Source organism: Salmo salar, chromosome ssa05, assembly GCF_905237065.1.
Source record: "Salmo salar chromosome ssa05, Ssal_v3.1, whole genome shotgun sequence".
NCBI lineage: Eukaryota > Metazoa > Chordata > Actinopteri > Salmoniformes > Salmonidae > Salmo > Salmo salar.
Window position 1 is genome coordinate 83,383,674 of NC_059446.1, and position 27,169 is coordinate 83,410,842.

The 27,169-nt window shown below is 44.0% G+C and overlaps 1 protein-coding gene and 1 long non-coding RNA gene across 5 annotated transcripts in view; both read right to left on the reverse strand.

The window, feature by feature from the left end:
- Positions 1 to 1,997: 1,997 nt before the first annotated feature.
- Positions 1,998 to 4,854, reverse strand: LOC123743201 (uncharacterized). Its single transcript, XR_006770023.1, has 2 exons — positions 4,447 to 4,854; positions 1,998 to 4,256 (listed from the first exon to the last, which is right to left on the reverse strand). It is a non-coding gene; the product is annotated as an uncharacterized lncRNA (long non-coding RNA).
- A 419-nt stretch (positions 4,855 to 5,273) lies between these two features.
- Positions 5,274 to 27,169, reverse strand: part of LOC106573925 (beta-chimaerin) — a 41,248-nt gene continuing 19,352 nt past the window's right edge. For 3 of the 4 annotated variants that reach the window (XM_045719182.1, XM_045719181.1, XM_045719183.1), the window contains 7 exons: positions 20,986 to 21,525; positions 16,509 to 16,593; positions 9,618 to 9,791; positions 8,566 to 8,643; positions 8,197 to 8,334; positions 7,908 to 8,013; positions 5,274 to 7,789 (listed from right to left, as the gene is read on the reverse strand). In XM_045719182.1, the coding sequence (XP_045575138.1) occupies positions 7,618 to 7,789; positions 7,908 to 8,013; positions 8,197 to 8,334; positions 8,566 to 8,643; positions 9,618 to 9,791; positions 16,509 to 16,593; positions 20,986 to 21,525 (1,293 nt within the window). In that variant the 3' untranslated portion in view covers positions 5,274 to 7,617. The remainder of the gene's footprint in view (positions 7,790 to 7,907; positions 8,014 to 8,196; positions 8,335 to 8,565; positions 8,644 to 9,617; positions 9,792 to 16,508; positions 16,594 to 20,985; positions 21,526 to 27,169) is intronic. The other variant, XM_045719184.1, reaches the window with a different exon arrangement.

Sequence of the window (27,169 nt, forward strand, 5' to 3'; positions counted from 1 at the left end):
TGCCTTGTTCAGGGGCAGAACAACAAATTTGTACCTTGTCAGCTCTGGGATTTGATCCAGCAACCTTTCGCTTACTACCCCAACGCTCTAATCACTAGGCTACCTGCTGCCCCAACTGCCTTGAAGATGTGACAATGTGACCCATATACAGTTATTCACATTCATTTCAATGATTTTCTGTATAGATACATATTTTTGTGTTGGTTCAAGTTTTTAGTTCAAGTACAAGGCTGATGGTGAATGATGGTGTCACCAGTTTGTAAAGTATCATACAGTATTCCTAAGAATATCTGTATTTGTCAGCCACTGAAATAAAATCTCTTTTCATAAATCTCTCCTTTTATTTTTATTTAAAAAAATTATATATTTTTTCCCCCTACCGCAAACATGGGCAAGTTGCAACTGTGCCAACAATTATAAGGGAGAGGCACTGATAGTAGAGTACAGGGTGAACAGTAGAGGGCGCTCTTTCTTCTGTTTTTATACCTAAACCCAAAGTGGAGAACAACTCCTTTGCTTACTTGGAGAGAACAATTGAAGTGAAAAGCTCACAGAAGCCATGCCATCACAAATATTAGTCCCCCTATTTCACACCTATTTCACACCATCTGTAACACGGGTGAATAAGCAGATTACATAGAGCAACGGGGAATACAGTATGTACTTCTGTGTGAATCTGAGTCGAAAAAGGATGAACCAGATCATTCCTTTCTTTATACTGTACATTTCACTTAACTAAGGTCGTCAGTCAGTCATTATCAAGTCCTGGCACTGTCATTAGCAGCCATTATCAGGTCTTGGCACTGTCATTGGCAGCCATTATCAGGTCCTGGAACTGTCATTAGCAACCATTATCAGGTCCTGGCACTGTCATTAGCAGCCATTATCAGGTCTTGGCACTGTCATTGGCAGCCATTATCAGGTCCTGGAACTGTCATTAGCAACCATTATCAGGTCCTGGAACTGTCGTTAGCAACCATTATCAGGTCCTGGCACTGTCATTAGCAGCCATTATCAGGTCTTGGCACTGTCATTAGCAACCATTATCAGGTCCTGGAACTGTCGTTAGCAACCATTATCAGGTCCTGGAACTGTCATTAGCAACCATTATCAGGTCCTGGAACTGTCATTAGCAGCCATTATCAGGTCCTGGAACTGTCATTAGCAGCCATTATCAGGTCCTGGCACTGTCATTAGCAACCATGCCGTTCACATGAACCATAATGAGTTACAGTAGCTACCTCGAATCCAGTAAGGAGGAACTGGTCATTTGGATCTATCAATAATTTATTGTAATAAGCCTAGGTAATTCTGTTTCTAATAATGGTGCTCTATAAGGCAAGAATGTATGATTTAAAAATAACCCCAGCAGCCCCAGGGAAGCTACTGTCTAAACATTTCACCACACCCAGAGGCCTAGCAACAGAACAATGACAATGGCTACATCTATTGTGTGGTTCGAGGTCATGCATCCATTGATCTTCTAGAAACCAGAATACATCAGAATCTTGAAAATTCTAAATGTATTTAGACTTTTAGGTGTATTTAGACTTTTAGGTAGGTGTATTTAGACTTTTAGGTAGGTGTATTTAGACTTCAAGATGTATTTAGACTTTTATGTAGGCGTATTTAGACTTTTAAGTAGGCGTATTTAGGTAGGCGTATTTAGACTTTTAGGTAGGCGTATTTAGACTTTTAGGTAGGTGTATTTAGACTTTTAGACTTCTGGACTTCCATCCTAACATGTATATATTTCTTAATTCCATTATTTTACTTTTTAGATTTGTGTGTATTATTTTGTATTGTTAGATACTTCTGCATTGTTGGAGCTAGGAACATAAGCATTTCGCTATACCCGCAATAACATCTGATAAATATGTATATGTGACCAATAACATTTTATTTTATTTAAGATGTATTTAAAATTTTAGATGTATTTAGCTTTCTTCACCATATATGTTATTGTTAAGTGAAAATAAAACACAAAGTAAACCAAATTACATATTTACACATTTATTTACAATATTGTAGATGTTTTTTCTTCATATACATCTCTGAAGTAAACTTTTAGCAGACTGTAAACAATGATGCCAGTAGGCATTGTCCATTCAAAACAGAGATGTTGAGATCGTGACTAAATAGTAAATATATTATCCACAATAAATATGTAACAAAGGTGTATTAACGTCGTATGTAATTGAGTGAGTGTGCGTGCGAGTACGTACATTGCAGTACAAAATGCAGATGTTTTTTTTTTTTTTTTACATTTAAAATAGTATCTTAAAATCTCAACACTAGCTAATGTACATGCTGGCATATCCTTCATTCACATCCACTTTAAGAGTTCATTACTGCAGTGGTTCCCAACCAGTGGTACTAGGACCCCTGGGGGTACTTGGTCTATCCACAGGGGTACTTGAGAAGACTCATGAGCCCATAGCCCTACTGGTAAAATACACGAGGGGGTACTTCAGGGGTACTCCAGGCAGAGCAAAATTCAGTTGGTGGTACAGTAACAAAAGAATGGTTGGGAACCACTGCATTAGTGCATACTAGACCTTAGGTAGCCTAGTACAGTATGAACAGAATCAGATTAATCCAGCATGATCTAAATAAAGTTTGGTTGTATGTGAGTCCTTCATATCAAACCACCTCTTGTCCTTCATATCAAACCACCTCATGTCCTTCATATCAAACCACCTCTTGGGCTTCATATCAAACCACCTCATGTCCTTCATATCAAACCACCTCATGTCCTTCATATCAAACCACCTCTTGTCCTTCATATCAAACCACCTCTTGTCCTTCATATCAAACCACCTCATGTCCTTCATATCAAACCACCTCATGTACTTCATATCAAACCACCTCTTGTCCTTCATATCAAACCACCTCATGTCCTTCATATCAAACCACCTCTTGGGCTTCATATCAAACCACCTCATGTCCTTCATATCAAACCACCTCATGTCCTTCATATCAAACCACCTCATGTACTTCATATCAAACCACCTCTTGTTCTTCATATCAAACCACCTATTGTCCTTCATATCAAACCACCTCAAGTCCTTCATATCAAACCACCTATTGTCCTTCATATCAAACCACCTATTGTCCTTCATATCAAACCACCTCAAGTCCTTCATATCAAACCACCTCAAGTCCTTCATATCGAACAACCTCAAGTCCTTCATGTTCTTCATATCAAACCACCTCAAGTCCTTCATGTTCTTCATATCAAACCACCACAAGTCCTTCATGTCAAGAAAACAAACACACAAAAAGCTATTCAAACAAATTACAAAATAAGTAATTGACCCTGGCTGGATATATTTGTAACATTAGATACCATGTGCTTTAGGCTGTGTGTGTGTGAAATATGAAAACATACTTGAAAATCGATATTGTAGGAGACCTTAACCCACACCTAGTGAATTGGGATGGTACCCGTGAGGCCATCGGAGAGGCGTGTACACATGAGAGAGACTTGGTATAGAGAAGTGTGGGGACACTCTCCTGAAGGAAGGTGGTAATATAGTAACCTTAACCCAGACCTCTTGGCGTTACCATTAAAGTCTTGGCTTGACAGTTACCGGACCCTGGTTTGAGTCCCGGACGGGCCTACTTCCTGAATTCACTACAAAATGATTATGAAATCATTCTTTACAATTATTTGATACTTCATAACTATTCCGTATCCATCCTTCATTGGCCTAAACATATTATGAATTAGGTGTATACCTAATATATTAACCTGGTGATAGGCACAATTGATGAACATTTATGAAAGTTATATCTTTAAAAAATGCCTCAAAATGTATTCAAATTGCATCACCATTGCTCCATGCTCCATAACAGGCTGCAGTCTGGCAGGTAGAATGATCATGATATAGCCTGGACTACTTAGCAACAGCAGTCGCAGCAACACTTCCACTGAAGTTGTTATTGTCAGGTATGGTCCCCCGTACTCTTCTGTTCTCCTTAAAACGTCCAGAACGTGACACTTTGAGATTCCGTCTACAAGTTTTCTCATTGAACATTGGCTCAAACTCTGCATCGTCGAAGGTTTCTGCATCTGGAAATGTTTCGTTTCCCTTTGAGTCCGGTGTAGATTTGGAGGAGATAGGAGACATCTTCTCCCCAGAAGGTTGGGTCTCACCAGATTCTTGGGTTGTTGGAATACTCTTCCTTGTCACAAATGCTCTCCACCAAGGGTATCTCACAGGCGCTGCCATATCTGGAGGATTAAGTTTCACCTGCAAGATACGTTTCTGTATGTCAATATAGCCAAACTGGTATTGAGAAAAAAGAATCAATCATGCCATAAAAATTCTGTCAATAATAGAAAATATAGGAAATCATGTTCATATAGCTGTCATGTAAACATGCAATACATTTGTGATCAGCTATGATGGATAATATATCATACACCTGCCATCAACTCACCTGTATGTTTTCAGCCCTCTGGTGTCTCCACTAGTATCTCCACTAGTATCTCCAAGGGGGTTCAACGTGAGGTCAGTCCTCGGCTGAGGACAACATGACCCGCACACAGACCTTCTAAGATTCCAAGTTGTTTACAGCTGCATCCACTTGGAAGACTCAATTTACAACATCCAATCAAGGCTTGAATTTACACAAAGGCCAATGTTTTAAGTAGAAAAACGACTGTAAATAACCGACTTCTGATGTATTCCCTGTCACTGAGAGGCAACAAATGTTACAGGTATCGGAATAGAGCTGTCTATATCGCCTACAAACAAAACCCCACCCATGCACACCTGATTGGTGCACGTAAAACTGGGAAAGAAGTTACCTCCCTGGAAGCCTGCAGGAAGAATACCTGACCTGACAGACAGAGTAACACATTATCTGAGAACTAGACACACAGAAGAAACAATACATGCGAAGTCCTCCACACCCTTACATTTAGAAACAGCGTGACTAATCATGGCTGAGTCCCAAATTGGCACCCTATTCCCTACATAGTGCACTACTGTTGACCACAGTCCTATAGAACCTGTTCAAAAGTAGTGCACTATATAGAGAATAGGGTGCTATTTGAGACACATTCCATGTGTGTACCCTCAGGTACAGGGCGTCCACCATTGTTGCTCTCTTCAGCACCAGCGCTATTGAGCCATCGTTGTCCTGTTGAAGGTGTGGTAGAGTACGTGTGTGTTGTGATTGCATTGCACCATGACGCAGACATTGCTTTGAGCAATTGAATTGTAGCCTATCCTAAACATACACATAAAAGATTGAGCAAAATGTCATTTTACATCCTTTTAATAAATCAGCATTTGATAAATTACAATCTTAATTGCACCCATCACAAAAATACTTTTAATAAAATGGATTCGTAGAAAGGATTTCAATGATCAATAATGGAAAACAACAGAGAATGTGTAAACTCCGTCGCCATGATGTTGTTGTTTGGAGAAGGTGGTCTCCACAACACCTATAGCTGCTCCAGGCAGTTTTATAGGCTGAACATTTAGACATCATGTTTCCTGACTTTAGTATGTGTCAAATAGTGGCAGAACACTACGAGGTCAAGTCCTTACCAAGACTAGATGTTTGGCAGTCTACTGAACAAAAATATAAACGCAACATGTAAAGAGTTGGTCCCATGTTTCATGAGCTGAAATAAGGTCCCAGAAATGTTCCATGCACACAAAAGATTATTTGTCTAATATGTTGTGCACAAATGTATTTACATCCCTGTGAGTTTTTTCCTTTGCCAGGATAATCCATCCACCAGACAGGTGTGGCATATCAAGAAGCTGATTAAACAGCATGATCATTACACAGGTGTACCTTGTGCTGGGGACAATAACAGTTCACTCTAAAATGTGCAGTTTTGTCACAGCACAATGCCACAGATGTCTCAAGTTTTGAGGGAGTGTGCAATTGTCAAGCTGACTGCAGGAATGTCCACCAGAGAATTGAATGTTCATTTCTCTACCATAAGCCGGCATAATTTTTGAGAATTTGGCAGTATGTCCAACCGGCCTCACAACCACATGTAACCATGCCAGCCCAGGACCTCCACATGCGACCAGCCACCCGGACAGCTGATGAAACTGAGGAGTCTTTCTGTCTGTATTAAAGCCCTTTTGTGGGGAAAAAACTAATTCTGATTGGCTGGGCCTGGCTCCCAAGTGGGTGGGCCTATGTCCTCCCAGGCCTACCCATGGGTGCGCCCCTGCCCATAGGTGTGCCCCTGTCCTATGAAATCCATAGATAAGGGCCTAATTCATTTATTTCGACTGATTTCCTTATTTGCACTGTAACTCAGTAAATTCTGTTGAAATTGTTGTATGCTGTGTTTATATTTTTGTTCAGTGTGTGTAATATATATATATAACCCCATGGTATTCCACTAAAGTATGAATATATATATATTATATTAATTAATTTACCCATTCCATGTGTCAATTTATAAGAATGGGAAGTTTGATTCAAAAGTTTTCTGTAAACATTTAGGCTCAGACACATTTCACCCAAACTATATACTATAACTCAGCCTCTTTTTCTAGTACCAGCAAACAGTTGCAGATGGAACTTCAACAGTGCCACTCAAAATATGTTTCTAAGCATTTCCTTACAAGTTTAACCTGCTCTGTTTACCAATTCCTTTAGGGTTTTGTTGTATTTTGACAATGGAACACATCGCAGATCCTTGATAACCTATCAGCTTCAGGGAAAAAAAAGCACATGATGCTGAAAACGTTTGCATAAAGAAATCTTCACCAAATAAATTGATCAGCACAGTGCTTCATACATAGACCATCCATCCATATCTCACCCTAGAGGATCACACAGTTAATGAGTCAATAGAGTCTCTGAGTCATGAGACTCATTAACCAATAAGCACACAACAAACACACTTGAGCAGACAATCACTATACAGACAGACATCAACCAGGAAGAATGTGTTAGTGTGATGATGCTAGATTTATGGAAACATGTTTTTATTGTCACAGACACCGGAAAGGGGCAGTGAAATGTGTTGTTTTACAGGGTCAGCCATGGTAGTACAGTGACCCTGGAGCAAATTAGGGTTAAGTACCTTGCTCAAAGGCACATTGACTGATTTTTAACCTTGTCGGCTCGGGTATTCAAACCAGCGCCCTTCGTTTACTGGCCCAACACTAACCCCTAGGCTACTTGACGCCATGAAAGGTGTGTGGAAATGCTGGAATCAATGGCTTTTTCTAAAATGGCACCCTACTCACTATATAGTGCACACTACTGTTAACCAGAGCCCTATGGGGCCTGTTCAGAAGTAATGACAACAGGGTGCCATTTGGGACATATCCAATACCTTGTTCCTCCTAAGGAGAATATGGCAGAATGTGACAACCTTTGACCTTACACGACATGATGTCTGACTGACGTACCACAGACTCAACTTCAACTGATACAGTCATGCTTAAGGAAGCTCAAATCTGACCACAATAGAAACATTTGGGAATTTTGACACTTCATATGATGACAGACATGATGGCTTGAGATTCCTCTGGTATGGAATAAATCAAACATCCTATTCCTGCCCAGCAACAGACAGGGCTCCTGCCCTTCCTGCCCAGCAACAGACAGGGCTCCAGTCCTTCAAAACAAGACGTCTTCATTCTCTATCAGGAGCTGTATGATGAGTTTCTGATGCCTCATGTCGTTCAGAGTGGCCAGGGCGTTCTGTTCAGGCGGCTGCATTAACGTCGGACCAAACACAATCCCCAGGTTCTCAGAATTCATGAAATTGTCCTTTTCACACATGGTGACCCTGTGAGAAAGATGATTATTATATCAGTCAGAAAGGTGAGAAACAACAGATGTATATTTGTAAGACTACATCACTGATTCAACCCCATGAAGATCAGATGCAGTGTGTGTTTCATCACTTCTTGAGATGCATCATCAGGTAGCGTAGGGTCTCGTAGTGGGCTGGCGGGAGCTGCAGCAGCCCCTCGTGGATGGCCTCCAGTCTGGTGTCTGGGTTGGGAATTTCTACCAGGAGGAAGTACTACTGTTAGTTCCATTCACCTGATAAATAACCGTGCCTAAGACCTGAACATTCTCCTTAGCTCCCCAAGCTAGTGCCTAGCCTTTAGCTCAGTACGCCAGCAGTCATTGCGCTGGAGACCCAAGGTGCATTGAGCTAATTGTGGGAATAAGTATGGGAGTACATACTTGCAGCTTGTATGAATCTGGAGTACACGTGGAATGTGATGACTGGAATGGGCAGGTCTCTCAGATAGAGCTTCAGAGCTCCAGCGATGATGTTGATGTCGTTGTACACATTGGCACTGATGTCTGCCTTCTCGCCATCTGCAGAGATGACACACCAGACACATTATGTACCAACCAGACTGCAGTATATTCACTACAATTACCACAATGCAACATATATGCCCTTTACACTTCACATAACGACATCCGGCAGTCTGATACGGCTCTCCTGTGCTCATGTGCTTTTCATTTGAACCTATGGACTTTCATGTCTCATAACCTTAAACCAGACCTAAGCCCTGAGGCAAAGGAAATTAAGTTAACACAAACCTCGGTCAAAGGCGAGCCTCACGTCCTCAATGTGTTCTGAGAAGCCAGACACTCTGTAAAGGCCCTCAGATTGCAGACCTGCAAGCAGCAACACAGAGAGTTGGTTATCTCCACTCCCTGTACCCTCTTTCACCCCCATGCAGTCTCTACTAAATAAACTCAACAAGCTCTTTGGATCAACAAAATTATTCAACAAGGGTGGCCTTTATTTCAACCAATGGAGCCTTGAGGCAGATTACAGTACTTTGGGGAAATTACATATTTTGATTAAAATGTTGATTAAGTGTATTATATATATTTTAGAAATAACACATCCAGTTGAAATAACCCTTTTGAGAGTAGTTCAACACAGTTCAAATGGACAATTTTCTTTCACTAAATGTAGCAATCTCCAGGCTGTTCCAGGTGGAGATTGCTACATTTAGTGAAAGAAAATTGTCCATTTGAACTGTGTTGAACTACTCTCAAAAGGGTTATTTCAACTGGATGTGTTATTTCTAAAATAAGAGCCTGGTTCCTCTAGGTTTCTTCCTAGGTTCCTGCCTTTTTAGGGAGTATTTCCTAGCCACTGTGCTTCTACATCTGCATTGCTTGCTGTTTGGGGTTTAAGGCTGGGTTTCTGTACAGCACTTTGTGACATCTGCTGATGTAAAAATGGATTTATAAATACATTTGATTGATTGAATTTGATGCCAATTTAAAAGATTGGTTTACACAGCACTTAGTTTAGGAGTCTCCTTAGCCCTGGTCCAAGAGAGCCAATACATTTTAGTCATTTAGCAAATGCTCTGATCCAGAGCGACTTATTTGTGAGTGCATACATTAAAGTACTGTTCCCCCGTGGGAATGGAACCCACAACCCTGGTGTTGCTAGTGCTAGTGCCATTCTCTACCAACAGAGCCACACAAGACCAAATCACAGACATCCATTTTCACCTTGAAATGTGAATATTCTTTCAGTTTAGCTAACAACATGCAGGGTGCACCTAGCTTAAATGTCACAGAAACATTCTAAACTGAATGAACTGAACGGCTGATAAACGGAACGGTACCTCGTAGCTCTATCTCCTTGATACACATGTCCACCACCATGGGCCGTGTGGTGTTGTGGGCCTTGACCAGGGTAGTGAGGTCACAGCTGAACACCTTCTTAATCCTGCGCAGGTCTGGCTGACAGTCGCTGGGCACCAGCTTGGAACACTGCTTGTGTACGTTCAGCCCACAGTCTGGAAACCACAGGTCAGAGAGGTAGTCAGTCCGTGTTAAAATACACACCCATACAGAAAGGATTTATTCAAATCTTATAATCTGACATGATTATGGTCGACTTCTTCTAAAACAACATGTAACACTAACACATTATAGAAGGGTTAGAGATAACAAGTAGTACATTTATTAACCCCAATCTCAGAGAGAAAGCCCAGCCAGCTACGGTCAGACCAGGCTGCTTCAATATGCCATGGTGGGCCACGTCACAGCGTATCTGTCCACAGGGGCGTGTCTTGTTTTGGCCGTTTGGCAGTGTTGTGGTTTTAGTCACGCAGAGGGTCTTGGACAGCTGGGGGTGAGAGAGCGAAGCACCACCTCTGTGTGCAATCACTGTCCCGGTCTGGCAAACACACACACCGTGACGAAGAGAACAAGCTGCCTCTCTGGGAGATGCCACAGGAATGTAACCTAGGTTGAGGTTTCTCTGCCTGCCTGTAAACATACTGTACTTGGGAGTCTCCCTGACTCAATAAGAACATCCAGCTAAATGATTCATCACTGATAGTGGCGTTTTTACTACCAAGAAATACCCAGCATTACTGCTGGTCCGCTGACTGGGGTTCCTTATTCTCAGACACAGACAGATTAAAAACAGAGAAAAAAACAGAGGGAGACTGTCAGACAGAAACAGATAACGATGGAGAAGGAGATAGACCGACAAAGAGATGGGATAGGGAGGAAGAGGACAAGCTAAGCATGCCAGATAAGAAGGAAGAGAGAGAGCAAACAGAGAGAGAGCGAGAGAGATGGCGATAGGGAGGAAGAGAGAGAGAGAGAGAGAACAGAGAGATGAGGACAGTGAGGAAGAGAGACAATGAGGTTAGAAAGCCAGTCATCAGTTGTGTATCTCTGTGTGTTAGAGGACTGCTTCAGATACAACTGGAAGTACTAAAGAAGTCTCTTCTGATTCCCATAGGGCACAGGGCTGTCTGATGACACCAGTGTTTGCCTGGGGCTTATAAGCATGGCTAATAACTGAACAACAAACCATCTGTCTACAGAGAAAAACAGCCACGTTAGTCCTCCTTTCAACACATCCATGTCAGGATTGTGCCCAGGACATAATAGAACCCTTTGTCTATCGCAGAGTTTAGGGACTTTCCAAACCTACTTGTCTACTGGTCAACTAGCCTGAATTGTGCTACAGTCTTGCTAAGTTGTAAATGTCTGTAATGGATTTATATTGTGTGTATGAACCCTATACTTCACTGCACCAGTGAAGTATAGGGTGGCATGTAGCCTAGTGGTTAGAGCGTTGGGCCAGTAACCGAAAGGTAGCTGGAACGAATCCTCGAGCTGACAAGGTAAAAATCTGTCGTTCTGCCCCTGAACAAGGCAGTTAATCCACTGTTCCCTGATAGGCAGTCATTGTAAATAAGAAATTGTTCTAAACTGGCTTGCCTAGTTAAATAAAATAAAAATACAGTCTGATCTGTTATTCAGCCAACAAACATTTCAACAAGTTCACTAGGATACAACATTATTGACAAGTGGAATCATTAGGTGGAGTGTTCATAAATACCCAGGTTGCAAAGGGTGGTTCATTTACTGGAAACTTTCAAGTTATCACAAGACATCTAGGGGCGCTTTTTGGGTATTTCAGATTATCACAGGTATCTGTAATTATCTCTGGCCCTCTGTGTGGCCTTATTACCTGTAAGAATCTATAAAATAAGCAAAACAGAATGACTATGCTGTAAAACATGATCCTAAATATAAACCCGCAACTTAGTGAATACCATTGGTACCATATTAGGGTTTCAGTGTGACATACAGTACCAGTCAAAAGTCTGGACACACCTACTGTACTCATTACAAGGTTTAGATTTGTACTATTTTCTACATTGTAGAATAATAGTGTTGACAAACTATGAAATAATACACATGGAATCATGTAGTAACCAAAAAAAGTTAAATCAAAATATATTTTGTATTTTATTTGAGATTCTTCAAAGTTGCCACCCTTTGCCTTGATAACAGCTTTGAACACTCTTGGCATTCTCTCAACCAGCTTCATGAGGAATGCTTTTTCAACAGTCTTGAAGGAGTTTCCACATGTGCTGAGCACTTCTTTCCTTCACTCTGCGGTCCAACTCATTCCAAACCATTTCAATTGGGTTGAGGTCGGTTGATTGTGGAGGCCAGGTCATCTGATGCAGCACTCCACCACTCTCCTTCTTGGTCAAATAGCCCTTACACAGCCTGGAGGTGTGTTTTGGGTCATTGTCCTGTTGAAAGACAAATGATAGTGGAACTAAGTGGAAACCAGATGGGATGGAGTATCGCTGCAGAATGCTGTGGTAGCCACGCTGGTTAAGTGTGCCTTGAATTCTAAATAAATCACAGTGTCACCAGTAAAACACCCCCACACCATCACACCTCCATGCTTCATGGTGGGAACCACACATGCGGAGAACATCCGTTCACCTACTCTGCATCTCACAAAGACAAAATCTCAAATTTGGACACGTCAGACCAAAGGACAGATTTCCACCGGTCTAATGTCCATTGCTTGTGTTTCTTGGCCCAAACAAGTCTCATCTTCTTATTGGTGTCCTTTAGTAGTGGATTCTTTGCAGCAATTCAACCATGAAGGCCTGATTTACGTAGTCTCCTCTGAACAGTTGATGTTGAGATGTTTGTTACTCTGTGAAGCATTTATTTGGGCTGCAATCTGAGGTGCAGTTAACTCTAATGAACTTATCCCTCTGCAGAAGAGGTAACTCTGGGCCTTCCTTTCCTGTGGCAGTCCTCATGAGAGCCAGTTTCATCATAGTGCTTGATGGTTTTTGTGACTGCACTTGAAGAAACTTTCAAAGTTCTTAGAATGTTCCTGATTAAATTAATGATGGACTGTCTTTTCTCTGCTTATTTGAGCTGTTCTTCCCATAATATGGACTTGGTCTTTTACCAAATAGGGCTATCTTCTGTATACCACCCCTACCTTGTCACAACACAGCAGATTGGCTCAAATGCATTAAGAAGGAAAGAAATGCACACCTGTTAATTGAAATGCATTCCAGGTGACTACCTCATGAAGCTGGTTGAAAGAATGCCAAGTGTGTGCAAAGCTGTCATCAAGGCAAAGGGTGGCTACTTTGAAGAATCTCATACCGTCCGATTTGTTTAGCACTTTTTTGGTTACTACATGATTCCATATGTGTTATTTCATAGTTTTGATGTCTTCACTATTATTCTACAGTGTAGAAAATAGTAAAAATAAATAAAACAGGTGCCAAACTGGTGGCAGTTGTGACAAAAGTTAATAGTAAATAGTGTCACAGTTCATTGAAAATGCGATTGTTGATTAGATGCTTTTTGCATTATTATGCTGTTCTCTCTTCAACCATATAGTCTATCTACTAGAAACTCATGGACACTATGGTAACTTACCGGTAGCTTTGCAACCCTAAATATTACATCCTTTTATCTGGCAGGAAGCTCCAAGGCCAGCTACAGTACGTGTCCCTTTTCACTGGATTTAACTTCAGGATTGGAATGATATGAACAGTACTGTGATATTTTCCCAATGTACTGAAGCACTGAAACGGGTTAAAACCACTCATTAAAAAGGATCTCCATTACAAAGCATGACAGCACGGCCAGACAGGATCGTTTTGATCTCGCAGACTGGGACATGTTCCGGGTAGCCTCAGAGTAATATCGACGTATACGCTGAGTCGGTGAGTGAGTTTATAAGAAAGTGTATAGGAGATGTACCTACTGTAACTATTAAAACCTACCCTAACCAGAAACTGTGGATAGATGGCGGCACTCACGCAAAACTGAAAGCGCAAATCACCTCCTTTAACCATGGAAAGAGGACTGGGAATATGGCCAAATACAAAACAGTGTAGTTATTCCCTCCGCAAGGCAATCAAACAAGCAAAATGTCAGTAGAGAGACAAAGTGGAGTCACAATTCAACGGCTCAGACACGAGATATGTGGTAGGGTCTACAGACAATCATGGACTACAAAAGGTAAAACCATAGCCACCTCACGGACACCAACGTCTTGCTTCCGGACAAAATAAAACACCTTTGCCCGCTTTGAGGATAATACAGTGCCACAGACACGGCCTGCTACCAAGGACTGTGGGCTCTCCTTATCCATGGCCGACGTAAGGTATTTAAACATGTTAACCCTCGCAAGGCTGCCAGCCCAGACGGCATCCCTAGCCGCGTCCTCAGAGCATGCGCAGACCAGCTGGCGTGTTAACGGGCATATTCCAACTCTCCCTATCCCAGTCTGCTGTTCCCACATGCTTCAAGATGGCTACCATTGTTCCAGTACCCAAGAAGACAAAGGTAACTGAACTAAATGACTATCGCCCCGTAGCACTCACTTCTGTCATCATGAAGTGCTTTGAGAGACTAGTCAAGGATCATATCACCTCCAACTTAGCTGTCACCCTAGACCCACTTCAATTTGCTTAGCGCTCCAATAGGTCCACAGACGATGCAATCGCCGTCACACTGCCCTATCCCATCTGGACAAGAGGATTACCTACCGGTATGTAAGAATGCTGTTCATTGACTATAGCGCAGCATTCAACACCATAGTACCCTCCAAGCTCAGCATTAAGCTCGAGGCCCTGGGTCTCAATCCCGCCCTGTGCAATTCGGTCCTGGACTTCCTGATGGGCCGCCCCCCCAGGTGGTGAAGGTAGGAAATAACATCTCCACTTCGCTGATCCCAATAGGGCCCCACAAGGGTGCGTGCTCAGCCCCCTCCTGTACTCCCTGTTCACCCACGACTGCGTGGCCATGCACGCCTCCAACTCAATCATCAAGTTTGCAGACCACACAACAGTAGTAGGCTTGATCACCAACGACGACGAGACGGCCTACAGGGAGGAGATGAGGGCCCTCGGTGTGTGGTGTCAGGAAAACAACCTCTCACTCAATGTCAACAAAACAAAGAAGATGGTGGACTTCAGGAAACAGCAGAGGTAGCACCCCCCCTATCCACATCAATGGGACAGCAGTGGAGAAGGTAGAAAGTCACGTTCCTCGGTGTACACATCACGGACAAACTGAAATGGTCCATCCACACAGACAGTGTGGTGAAGAAGGTGCAACAGCGCCTCTTCAACCTCAAGAGGCTGAAGAAATGTGGCTTGTCACCTAAAACCCACAAACTTTCACAGATGCACAATCGAGAGCATCCTGTCGGGCTGTATCACCGCCTGGTACAGCAACTGCACCGCCCTCAACCACAAGGCTCTCCAGAGGGTAGTGCGGTCTGCACAACGCATCACCGGGGGCAAACTACCTGCCCTCCAGGACACCTACAGCACCTGATGTCACAGGAAGGCCAAAAAGATCATCAAGGACAACAACCACCCGAGCCACTGCCTGTTCACACCGCTACCATCCAGAAGGCGAGGTCAGTACAGGTGCATCAAAGCTGAGACCGAGAGACTGAAAAACAGCTTCTATCTCAAGGCCATCAGACTGTTAAAAACAGCCACTAACACAGAGGCTGCTGCCTACATAGACTCAAGCATTGGCCACTTTAATAAATGGATCACTAGTCACTTTAAGAATGCCACTTTAATGTTTACATATCTTGCATTCCTCGTTAACTTCACTCATATACTGTATTTCATACATTCTATTGCATCTTGCCTATGCCACTCTGTCATTGCTCATCCATGTATGTATATATTCTTATTCCATTCCTTTACTTAGATTTGTGTATATTAGGTAGTTGTGGAATTGTTAGATTACATGTTAGATATTGCTGCACTGTCAGAACTAGAAGCAAGCATTTCGCTACACTCCATCTGCTAACCATGTGTATGTGACCAACACAATTTGATTTGACAGCACAGCCAGCCTTGTTGCAGTTTTGTCCTTACTTGACTGGGTGTGTCCCGTTGATGCACCTTCTAAGCTCTCTGTGAGCGTCTGTCTTGTTTATAAATAGTTGACAGCCATAGTCACAGGGGGAACTGGTTTGTCCCAGGTGTCACTGAGGAATGCTAAATTACTACATTTCACAGGCCTCATCCAACCATTGATTTACATGGAACAAACCACATTTCCTGGACTCTACATTCCATGACATGATCCAAGCTTGGACGTAATATTGTAATACCCTTTTTATTGTCATAGCATTTAAAAATAAATACATTATTAGGCATTCCAAGTTTCATATCTCATGTGTTACAATTAGTCACATGACATTAAACCCAACTGGATAGAGACATTCGATCAGTTGTCCAATTTGATTGATATTTGATCAAACGGGAATTCCTGAAATAAATCAAAACTTGGAAGTCATATTGTTTATTTGTGGTAAACACTGGGGATAAAATGAGACAAAGCCTGGTTACATGGATGATTTATTGAACATGTTGACTTAACATCCCTCTGGGCAGAAATGGATTAACAGGACTCCAAGGGTCTGATCAGGGATGTTAACAGGACTCCAAGGGTCTGATCAGGGATTGGAGTCATTTTCTTTAGGCTTTCATCCCAAATTGCATCCTATTCCCTGTAAAGTGCACAACTTTAGATCAGAACCCTAAGAGCCCTACACACATGGACTACATAGGGAATAAGGTGATATTTGGGACAGTGCTCTAATGTGATGAAGTACCCATGAAAGGTCAGTGATGGTAGCTAGGTCAGCAGTGTTGGGATGTCTGAATGGAAGAGGAGGTTACCTGAGCAGTGGACCCCTTGGGCTATGAGGCCCCACATGAAGTTGGCACAATACTCGCACCAGTGAGGCCCTCGGAAAGTATGAACCTATGGAAGGGTGAGACAACACAGCAATAGATTAGAGTCTGGAAGACACACACGCCACACCTTCTCGCTCTCACTAAACAAACATAACTATCACACACATATATACGCAAACAGACAAACACACAAGATCTGTGAATTCTTTCATTCATTGTATTTCTGGAGGCGAGTAGGACCCAGGGCAGGTCAGACGGTTACTGGAGGCGAGTAGGACCCAGGGCAGGTCAGACGGTTACTGGAGGCGAGTAGGACCCAGGGCAGGTCAGACGGTTACTGGAGGCGAGTAGGACCCAGGGCAGGTCAGACGGTTACTGGAGGCGAGTAGGACCCAGGGCAGGTCAGACGGTTACTGGAGGCGAGTAGGACCCAGGGCAGGTCAGACGGTTACTGGAGGCGAGTAGGACCCAGGGCAGGTCAGACGGTTACTGGAGGCGAGTAGGACCCAGGGCAGGTCAGACGGTTACTGGAGGCGAGTAGGACCCAGGGCAGGTCAGACGGTTACTGGAGGCGAGTAGGACCCAGGGCAGGTCAGACGGTTACTGGAGGCGAGTAGGACCCAGGGCAGGTCAGACGGTTACTGGAGGCGAGTAGGACCCAGGGCAGGTCAGACGGTTACTGGAGGCGAGTAGGACCCAGGGCAGGTCAGAAGGTTACTGGAGGCGAGTAGGACCCAGGTCAGGTCAGACGGTTACTGTAGGTGAGCAGTAACATACTATGGAGAATTTGGGACTATACGGTTCTATCTGCGTTTCTGGCAACATTTCGTTATTGACATAGTCTTCTTCTGTTCAATGTTCTCACGCTATATAGTACTCAAAATAACATCAGGAATTGGGGGTAAGTGAAAAAAATTGGACACCATTATTACAGTGAAGCGAAGGGCTGACAGAGATTCACACACAATGAAATCATGTTGTCGTCCAAACTACACATTCTGTATTCGTTCATCAGCTCTTTTGTTTCTTAGATCGAAATGGAAGTTCTGCAATGGTTTCTCATAGGGGAGAGAATATTAGCGTCCTGTCCAGGGGGTGTACATGCACATCAAGCTGCCTCACACTACAGCAACAGACTCCGGTCCTATGGGCTGCTCCGGCTCGGACGTGGCTCACGGTCCTATGGGCTGCTCCGGCTCGGACGTGGCTCACGGTCCTATGGGCTGCTCCGGCTAGGACGTGGCTCACGGTCCTATGGGCTGCTCCGGCTTGGGAAGAAAATATTACACTATGGCAAAATAGAGGGACACTTGTTTACCTGGATGTGCCACAGCTCTTCACACTGTGCTTAGTAATGACAGAGGAATGTCTCTTCAGTAAGGCAGAGAATACTGGGCTGCGTCCCAAACGGCACCCTATATAGTGCATTACTTTGCCCTGGTGAAACTAGCCCTCTATCTAGGGAATAGGGTGCCATTTGGAACTCAGACCTGGTCTCTGGTCCCAGTCTACAGTGAAAGGGAGGGAGGGACCCCAAGCCCAGTCTACAGTGAAAGGGAGGGAGGGACCCCAAGCCCAGTCTACAGTGAAAGGGAGGGAGGGACCCCAAGCCCAGTCTACAGTGAAAGGGAGGGAGGGACCCCAAGCCCAGTCTACAGTGAAAGGGAGGGAGGGACCCCAAGCCCAGTCTACAGTGAAAGGGAGGGAGGGACCCCAAGCCCAGTCTACAGTGAAAGGGAGGGAGGGACCCCAAGCCCAGTCTACAGTGAAAGGGAGGGAGGGACCCCAAGCCCAGTCTACAGTGGAAGGGAGGGAGGGACCCCAAGCCCAATGAGTGACTGTGTATACAAGTCAGATTAAAAGGATTTACAAAGTATCTGGCATCTGTTCCTGCCCGGGCTGCTGGATACATGTTCTCAACACACACACACACACACACACACACACACACACACACACACACAATTTCACTAAAGAGTTATTAGTATACGTTAGATTGATAGAACAGTACAGATAAGGGCTCTTGACAGGTGCTGAGCAGGCAGGTGGTTTGTTGTTCCATTCTCAAATGGGACCAGACACTAGGCTGGAGAGCTAGCGGTTAGGAGACCATTCTACCCTGCAGGCTCACTGAAACCTGAGATACAATGGCAGGAATGTATTCAGGTGCCCATGAAGAGAGATCTCCTTCTCTTGCTCTCAATTCAATTTAAGGGCTTTATTGGCATGGGAAACATATGTTAACATTGTCAAAGCAAGTGAACCAAATAATAAACAAAAATAATTTTTTGGTCTAACAGTAAACATTCACAAAAGTTCCAAAATAATAAAAATACATTACAAATGTCATATTATGTGCAAAAATGTCAAGTACAAAAGGGAAAATAAATAAACAGAAATATGGGTTATATTTACAATGGTGTTTGTTCTTCACTGGTTGTCCTTTTATTGTGGCAACAGGTCACAAATATTGCTGCTGTGATTGCACACTGGTATTTCACTCAATAGATATGGGAGTTGATCAAAATTGGGTTTGTTTTCAAGTTCTTTGTGAGTTTGTGTAATCTGAGGGAAATGTGTGTCTCTAATATGGTCATAAATTTGGCAGGATGTTAAGTGCAGCTCAGTTTCCACCTCATTTTGTGGGCAGTGTGCACATAGCCAGTCTTCTCTTGAGAGCCAGGTCTGCCTTTCTCAATAGCAAGGCTATGCTCACTGAGTCTGTACATAGTCAAAGATTTCCTACATTTTGAATCAGTCACTGTGGTCAGGTATTCTGCCATTGTGTACTCTCTGTTTAGGGCCAAGTAGCATTCTAGTTTGCTCTCTTGTTTTTGTTAATTCTTAATGGGTCAAAAAAGTATATTTTGGTTTTCTTATGATTTGGTTGGGTCTAAATTGCTTCTTATCGACTGTTTGGGAATCACTTCCTTCTAGGTGGTTGTAGAATTTAAATGGTTATTTTCTGGATTTTGATAATTCGCAGATATCGGCCTAATTCTGCTCTGCATGCATTATTTGGTGTTTGACATTGTACACAGAGAACATTTTGATGTTTGTCCCATTTTGTGAATTCTTGGATGGTGAGCAGACCACAGACCTCACAACCATAAAGGGCAATGGGTTCTATAACTATTTTTAGCCAGATCCTAATTGGTATGTCAAATTTTATGTTCCTTTTGGTGGCATAGAAGGCCCTTCTTGCCTTGTCTCTCAGATCCTTCACAGCTTTGTGGAAGTTACATGTGGCACTATGTATAGTTTGTGTGCTCTAGGGAAACGGTGTCTACATGGAATTTGTGGTCCTGGCAACCGGACCTTTATTGGAACACCCTTATTTATTTATTTTTACCCCTTTTTTCTCCCCAATTTCGTGGTATCCAAATTGGTAGTAGTTACAGTCTCGTCCCGTCACTGCAACTCCCGTACGGACTCGGGAGAGGCGAAGGTCGAGAGCCATGCGTCCTCCAAAACACAACCCAACCAAGCCGCACTGCTTCTTGACACAATGCCCATCCAACCCGGAATCCAGCCACACCAATGTGTCGGGGGAAACACTGCACCTGGCGACCGTGTCTGCGTGCACTGCGCCCGGCCCGCCACAGGAGTCGCTAGTGCGCGATGAGACTTCCTTTTTCCGTAGGGTATTTCTGTATCGTTTTAGTGATTCACCATAGTGAAGGAGTAGGCTGAGGTTCTGGTTGGATAGGTTTCTCAATTTCTTTTAGGTTTTTGCATTTTTCATTGTTGTTAATTTTCTCTGGTTTTCTGTTTGAAATGTTTCGATTTGATAGGGAAGCTGAGAGGTCAAAAATACTGGTTAGGTTTATTGCCAAGTATGTGTTGGTCACACACACCAAAATCATTTGTTGTATTCAATATTTATTTCAATATATCAACTGTATTTCTGTTTTTGAAAATCAAGATGAAACAAAGAGGTTAAAGTGCTCGAAAATCTCAGACAATCAATGTTCACAGCCGTTAATGGGTTAAAACATACGCCATATCGATTAAGCACAATCAATAGATTTAAACATATAGCTGACAGCTGCACGTGCCCACAAGACAGCTTTCATCATGAAAGCACATGAATGACATCAGTCTCCGTGTTATAATGGTAGCTAACAGTAGCCAGTCTAGTGACAGGTAGGCAGCTCACTAGGCAGATAAAAAGAGTCATTGAAATCGGTTACTTTGTCACTTTGAGGAACGTCGCTTTTAAGTTTCAGATCAACCTGACAGAACTTAATCTCCCAGACCCTGCATGGACAAGCAGAGCTGCCTGTAGGAATGGAATCATTTCCTGAGGTAAGAGAGCTTCGAACAGAGCTTTGAACAGAGAATCTACAGAGAAGCAGACCTCCTACAAAGGTCCTAAAGCAGTCGACTCTCACCCCCTCCCTCCCAGTACCTCACCACATCCTCCTTTAAAAAGGTTCAATCAAACAAACCGTCTCACCTTGAAGTTGTGGATCTTGTCGTAGGAGCTCTGCTTCTCGGAGGGGCAGTCTTTCAAGGTGCTGTGCCGTACCAGAGGAGAAGTGGTGATCTGTGGACAGGAAGCCAACAGTTTTAGAGGCTTCCAGAGTAACGTTCCCCTGCTCCCCAACTTGACCCTCAGGGCTAAGGCCAGTAGCTCCTGCCTCTTCCGCTCCCCTCTCTTTGTCTTGTGGACCGTTACATCTCCTGGCCCTATCCCTCCTCCCGGAACCCGGCTCCCTTCCTCCACTTCCATGGCCGCTGCCGTGTGTCTGACTGTGTCTCCCTGTCCTGGTCCGGGCTCCCACAGAGCCTCTGTCTCCTCTGGTGAGCCGTGTGGTGTGTGCTGGAGGACGTAGCGCCCAGTGCTGGGTAACAGACGCCGGCGGCAGCCGCCCAACGAGGAGGACACGGCCACTGTGCTCCACTCCCCTCCTCCCTCTGTTCCTCTTCCTGCTGGGACCCAGGAGGGTACAGACTGACAGTCAGGATGGGGGCGGCTCTGCATCTGATCTGAGCTCTAGTTCCAGGGGAAAGAAGCAGAGAACAGCCAGCAGCAGTGGGTGGCCCCAGGGCAGGAGTGTGCCTCACACAATGGCTCTCATTCACACACACACCCAATAGGAGAGAGAGAAGTCTAGGGGGAGGGTCCCTTGGTTGGTGGGGAGGGGCTAGGTGGGTGTGTGGAGTTAGAGTCAGTGTGTGTGGGGTGAGGGGGAGCTGTCAGTACAGCTCTTCACGACTAAGCAGCAATCTAAAGCAGGATCAATGGCTGCAGTCAAACTCTCTAAAAGACACAGAGAACCATGTCACACTACCTATTAGCACGTTGCCTCCAGGACATACACACACTCAACTGGAGATAATACTGAACTGCCCACGGTAACAAGCCCCCCCACCAACAACAGTTACATAACCAAGTCCCCTCCACACAACAGGAGTCATGGCACTATCCTTCTGGCCAAGAAGAGCCACGACATGCTCCTAGATTCTTTCCAGTCCAGCAGAAACAGATTAGTCAACTACATCTCGAACTTCATGCCTCACAATCCACTGGTGGTCTTCCTCTCCCTGCCTAGACTGCAGCCAGACTACAAACAGACACTGACTCCAGCCTGCTCCCACCAATCACTCTGCTCTGCTCTTAAATCCCCAGCAGAACAGCACCCGACCATGGTCATCCACTGGGATTGGCAGGGATTATGGCCGTAATCCCCACTCAAGGTGTAATCCCACGGTGGCCAAATCCCTGTCAGATCCCAGGCAGAACTCATGGTGGCCATGTCCTGACTCAATGGGGGGGCTGTTGCCGAATCTACAGCACATTTTGAGCGACTCTCCTCCTAAACATCCACTCCTTCTAAAACACCAGGAGGGCCTCATCAGCTCCTCTTGGTTAACAATACAATCAAATGGGAAGTAGACAACTCAAACTAGTGGACATTCAGGGTTGCTGAAATGAAATGTTGAAATTAGGGACAGCAATGCAGTTCATCTGTGAAGAGAAAGAATGAGGGAATGTCAGAATTAAACGAGATCAGAGGATTTTGTAGCTGTGATGGAATGATGAAGAGCTGGAAGGGTAGAATAGTTGAGCAAGGGAATGATCCTAGGGAGAGAGAAATATATGCTTGAAGCTCACTTAGCTCAGAGACAAAAGCACTTCAGTTGAAATGAGAGGATGGGCAGCTTTAAAAAGGTTGCAATAGACATAGAAGCTGTTTTCAAAATATGGCTTTGGGCCTCCTGTACACCGCCCAAACTTCAGTAACGTAGACAGAGGACCATGTTCTGTAGCTACAGAAGTAATGTCTTCGGATTTCTACCAGCATGTCAACTGTGCAACTAGATGAGACAAAATATTTACTCCACACACACAAACGCATACAAAGCTCTCCCTAACCATAACCCTATCCTCATGATTCCTGCTTACAAGCAAAAACTCAAAAACAGAAAGTACCATGACGTGCTCAATAAGGAAGTGGTCCGATGAAGTGGTTGTTAAAACCTGATATGGATAGGGGGCAGTATTTTCACGGCCGGATGAAAAACGTACCCGATTTAAACTGGTTAATACTCTTGCCCAGAATATTATTCTACTAATAATATGCATATTATTAGTAGATTTGGATAGAAAACTCTAAAGTTTCTAAAAAACTGTTTGAACGGTGTCTGAGTATAACAGAACTCATATGGCAGGCAAAAACCTGAGAAAAAGTAAACCAGGAAGTGTAGGATCTGAGAAATGTAGTTCTTTCTAGTCCCTTTCGAAACTACAGTATCTGTGCTGTTACGTTGCACTTTCTAAGGCTTCCATTGGCTGTCTAAAGCCTTCAGAAAGTGGATTGAGCCTTCTGTCTCTGGGCAGAGTATAGGAGCTCAGTTACTGAGTGGTCTGCCTGAGGACAAAGGGATTGGATATGCGCGTTCCCGCGAGCTCGCCGTTTTTTTCTTTTTCTCCTTGAATGAATATACTGTTGTCCGGTTGGAATATTATCGCAAATTTATGTTAAAAATAACATATAAAATTGATTTTAAGCAGCGTTTGACATGCTTCTAAGTACGGTAATGGAACATTTAGACTTTTTGTATCTCGAATTGCGCTCGCGCGTTACGCTTTGGATAGTGACCTGACCGCACGGACAAAACGGAGGTATTTGGACATAAATATGGATTATTTCGAACAAAAACAACATTTCTTGTGGAAGTAGCAGTCCTGGGAGTGCATTCTGACGAAGATCAGTAAAGGTAATACAATATTTCTAATACTAATTCTGAGTTTAGGTTGCCCCAAACTTGGCGGGTGTCTGATGGCGAGCTATGTACTCAGAATATTGAAAAATGTGCTTTCTCCGTAAAGCCATTTTAAAATCTGACACAGCGGTTGCATAAAGGAGTTCTGTATCTATAATTCTTAAAATAATTATGTATTTTGTCAACGTTTATGATGAGTATTTTTGTAAATTCACCGGAAGTTTTTGGTGGGAATAAATTTTCTGAACATCACGCGCCAATGTAAAAAGCTGTTTTTGGATATAAATATTAACTTGATTGAACAAAACATACATGTATTGTATAACATAATGTCCTAGGAGTGTCATCTGATGAAGATCAAAGGTTAGTGCTTCATTTAGCTGTGTTTTGGGTTTTATTGACATATGCTTGCTGGGAAAATGGCTGTGTGGTTATTTTGGTCTCTGTATCGGACAATGTGGTTGGATTAAGGAGAAGTGTATCTTTAAAATGGTGTAAAATAGTCGTATGTTTGAAAAATTGAAATTATTGGATTTGAGGTTTTATATTTCGCGCCACGCTGTTCCATTGGATATTGGCTAGGCGTTCCGCTAGCGGAACGTCTGTCCTCAACAGGTTTTAAGCTACAGGACTGTTTCACTTGCATAGAGTGGAATGTGTTATGGAATTCATCAGTCACCGGCTTCATTAATAAGTGTATCAACGACGTTGTTCCCACAGTGCCCGTACGTACATATCCCAACCAGAAGTGATGGATTACAGGTAACATCCACACTGAAAAGGCTAGGGCTGCCGCTTTCAAGGAGCGGGACACTAATCAGGACACATAAGAAATCCTGCTACAACCTCTGACGAGCCATCAAACAGGCAAAGCGTCAATGCACAACTTAGCTAGAATCATACTATGCCGGCTCTGACGCTTTTTGGACGTGGCAGGGCTTGCAAACTATCACAGATTACAAAGGGAAACGCAGCCGCGAGCTGCTCAGTGACACGAGCCTACCAGATAAGCTAAATGCCTTCTATACTCGCTTTGAGGCAAGCAACACTGAACCATGCATGAGAGCACCAGCTGTTCCGGATGACTGCGGGTTCACGCTCTCCGTAGCCAGTGTGAGTAAGAGCTTTAAACAAGTTAACATTCACAAGGCCGGATTACCAGGATACATACGGATTACCAGAACACTTACTCAGAGCATGCGCTGACCAGCTGGCAAGTGTTTTCACTGACATTTTCAACCTCTCCCTGACCCAGTCTGTAATGCCTACATGTTTCAAGCAGACCACCATAGTCCCAGTGCCCAAGAATGCCAAGGTAACCTGTCTAACTGACTATCACCCCGTAGCACTCACACCTGCAGCCATGAAATGCTCATATCAAACTATCATCCCAGACACCCTGGATCCTCTCCAATTCAAACCTCCCTAACAACTCTACATTGCCCTCTCCTACCTGGACAAGAGGAACACCTTAGTGCCCTCCAAGCTCATCACTAAGCTATGAACCCTGGGACTGAACACCTCCCACTGCAACTGGATCCTGGACTTCCTGACGGGCCGCCCCCAGGTGGTGAGGGTAGGCAACAGCACATCCACCAAACTGACCCTCAACACGGGGACCCCTCAGAGCTGCGTACTTATTCCCCTCCTGTACTCCCTGTGGCAGCGCACGACTACAACACCATCATTAAGTTTGCTGACGATACCACTGTGGTAGGCCTGATCCTGATGACACAGCCTATAAAGAGGAGGTCAGAGAGACCTGGCAGTGTGGTACCAGGAAAACAGCCTCTCCCTCAACGTCAGCAAGACAAAGGAGCTGATGATGGACACAGGAAACGAAGGGCCGAGCATGCCCCCATTCACATCAATGGGGCTGTAGTGGAGCGGGTCGAGAGCATCAAGTTCCTCTGTGTCCACATCACTAAAGATCTATCATGGTCCACACACACCAACACAGTCGTGAAGAGGGCACGACAATGCCTCTTCACTCTCAGGAGGTTGAAAAGATTTGGCATGGGGCCTCAGAACCTCAAAAAGGTCTACAGCTGCAACATTGAGAGCATGACTGGTTGAGTCACTGCTTGGTATGGGAACTGCTTGGCATCCGACCGCCAGGCACTACAGTTAATCAGTGATGCCAAAATCCCTGCCATCCAGGACCTCTATACCAAGCGGTGTCAGAGGAAGGCCATAACAATTATCAGCCGCTCAAGTCATAGACTGTTCACTCTGCTACCGCATGGCAAGCAGTGCCACTGCACCAAGTCTGGAACCAACAGCACCCTGAACAGCTTCTACCCCCAAGCCATAAGACTATTAAATAGTTTGTCTGGTTAGCCATTTGGCTATCTGCATTGACCGTTTTTCCACTCATTTTGACTCCTCACATACTGTACGCTGCTGCTACTGTCTATTATCTAGCCTGTTGCCTAGTCACTTTAGTCCTAGTTATATGTACATAGCCCGTCCAGCATCACTACTCTGGACGGTTCTGACTTAGAATATGTGGACAACTACAAATACCTAGGTGTCTGGTACCAGTACTGAGTCGATGTGCAGGGGTACAAGCAAATTTTTTTTAATGTATTTTTATTATTTCACCTTTATTTAACCAGGTAGGCTAGTTGAGAACAAGTTCTCATTTGCAACTGTGACCTGGCCAAGATAAAGCAAAGCAGTTCGACACATACAACACAGAGTTACACATGGAATAAACAAACATAGTCAATAATACAGTAGAAAAATCTATAAACAGCATGTGCAAATGAGGTAGGATAAGGGAGTTAAGGCAATAAATAGGCCATGGTGGCGAAGTAATTACAATATAGCAATTAAACACTGGAATGGTTGATGTGCAGAAGATGAATGTGCAAGTAGAGATACTGTGGTGCAAAGGAGCAAGATAAATAAATACAGTATGGGGATGAGGTAGTTGGATGGGCTATGTACAGGTGCAGTGATCTGTGAGCTGCTCTGACAGCTGGTGCTTAAAGCTAGTGAGGGAGATGTGTCTCCAGCCTCAGTGTTTTTTGCAATTTGTTCCAGTCATTGGCAGCAGAGAACTGGAAGGAAAGGTGGCCAAAGGAAGAATTGGCTTTGGGGGTGACCAGTGAGATATATCTGCTGGAGCGCATGCTACGGGTGGGTGCTGCTATGGTGACCAGTGAGCTGAGATAAGGCGGTGCTTTACCTAGTAGAGACTTGTAGACAACCTGGAGCCAGTGGGTTTGGTGACGAGTATGAAGAGAGGGCCTGCCAACGAGAGCGTACAGGTCGCAGTGGTGGGTAGTATATGGGGCTTTGGTGACAAAACGGATGGCACTGGTACTTTGGCAGCATGAGTGTTGGATGCTTTGTTGCGAAATAGAAAGCTGATTCTAGATTTCATTTTGGATTGGAGATGCTTA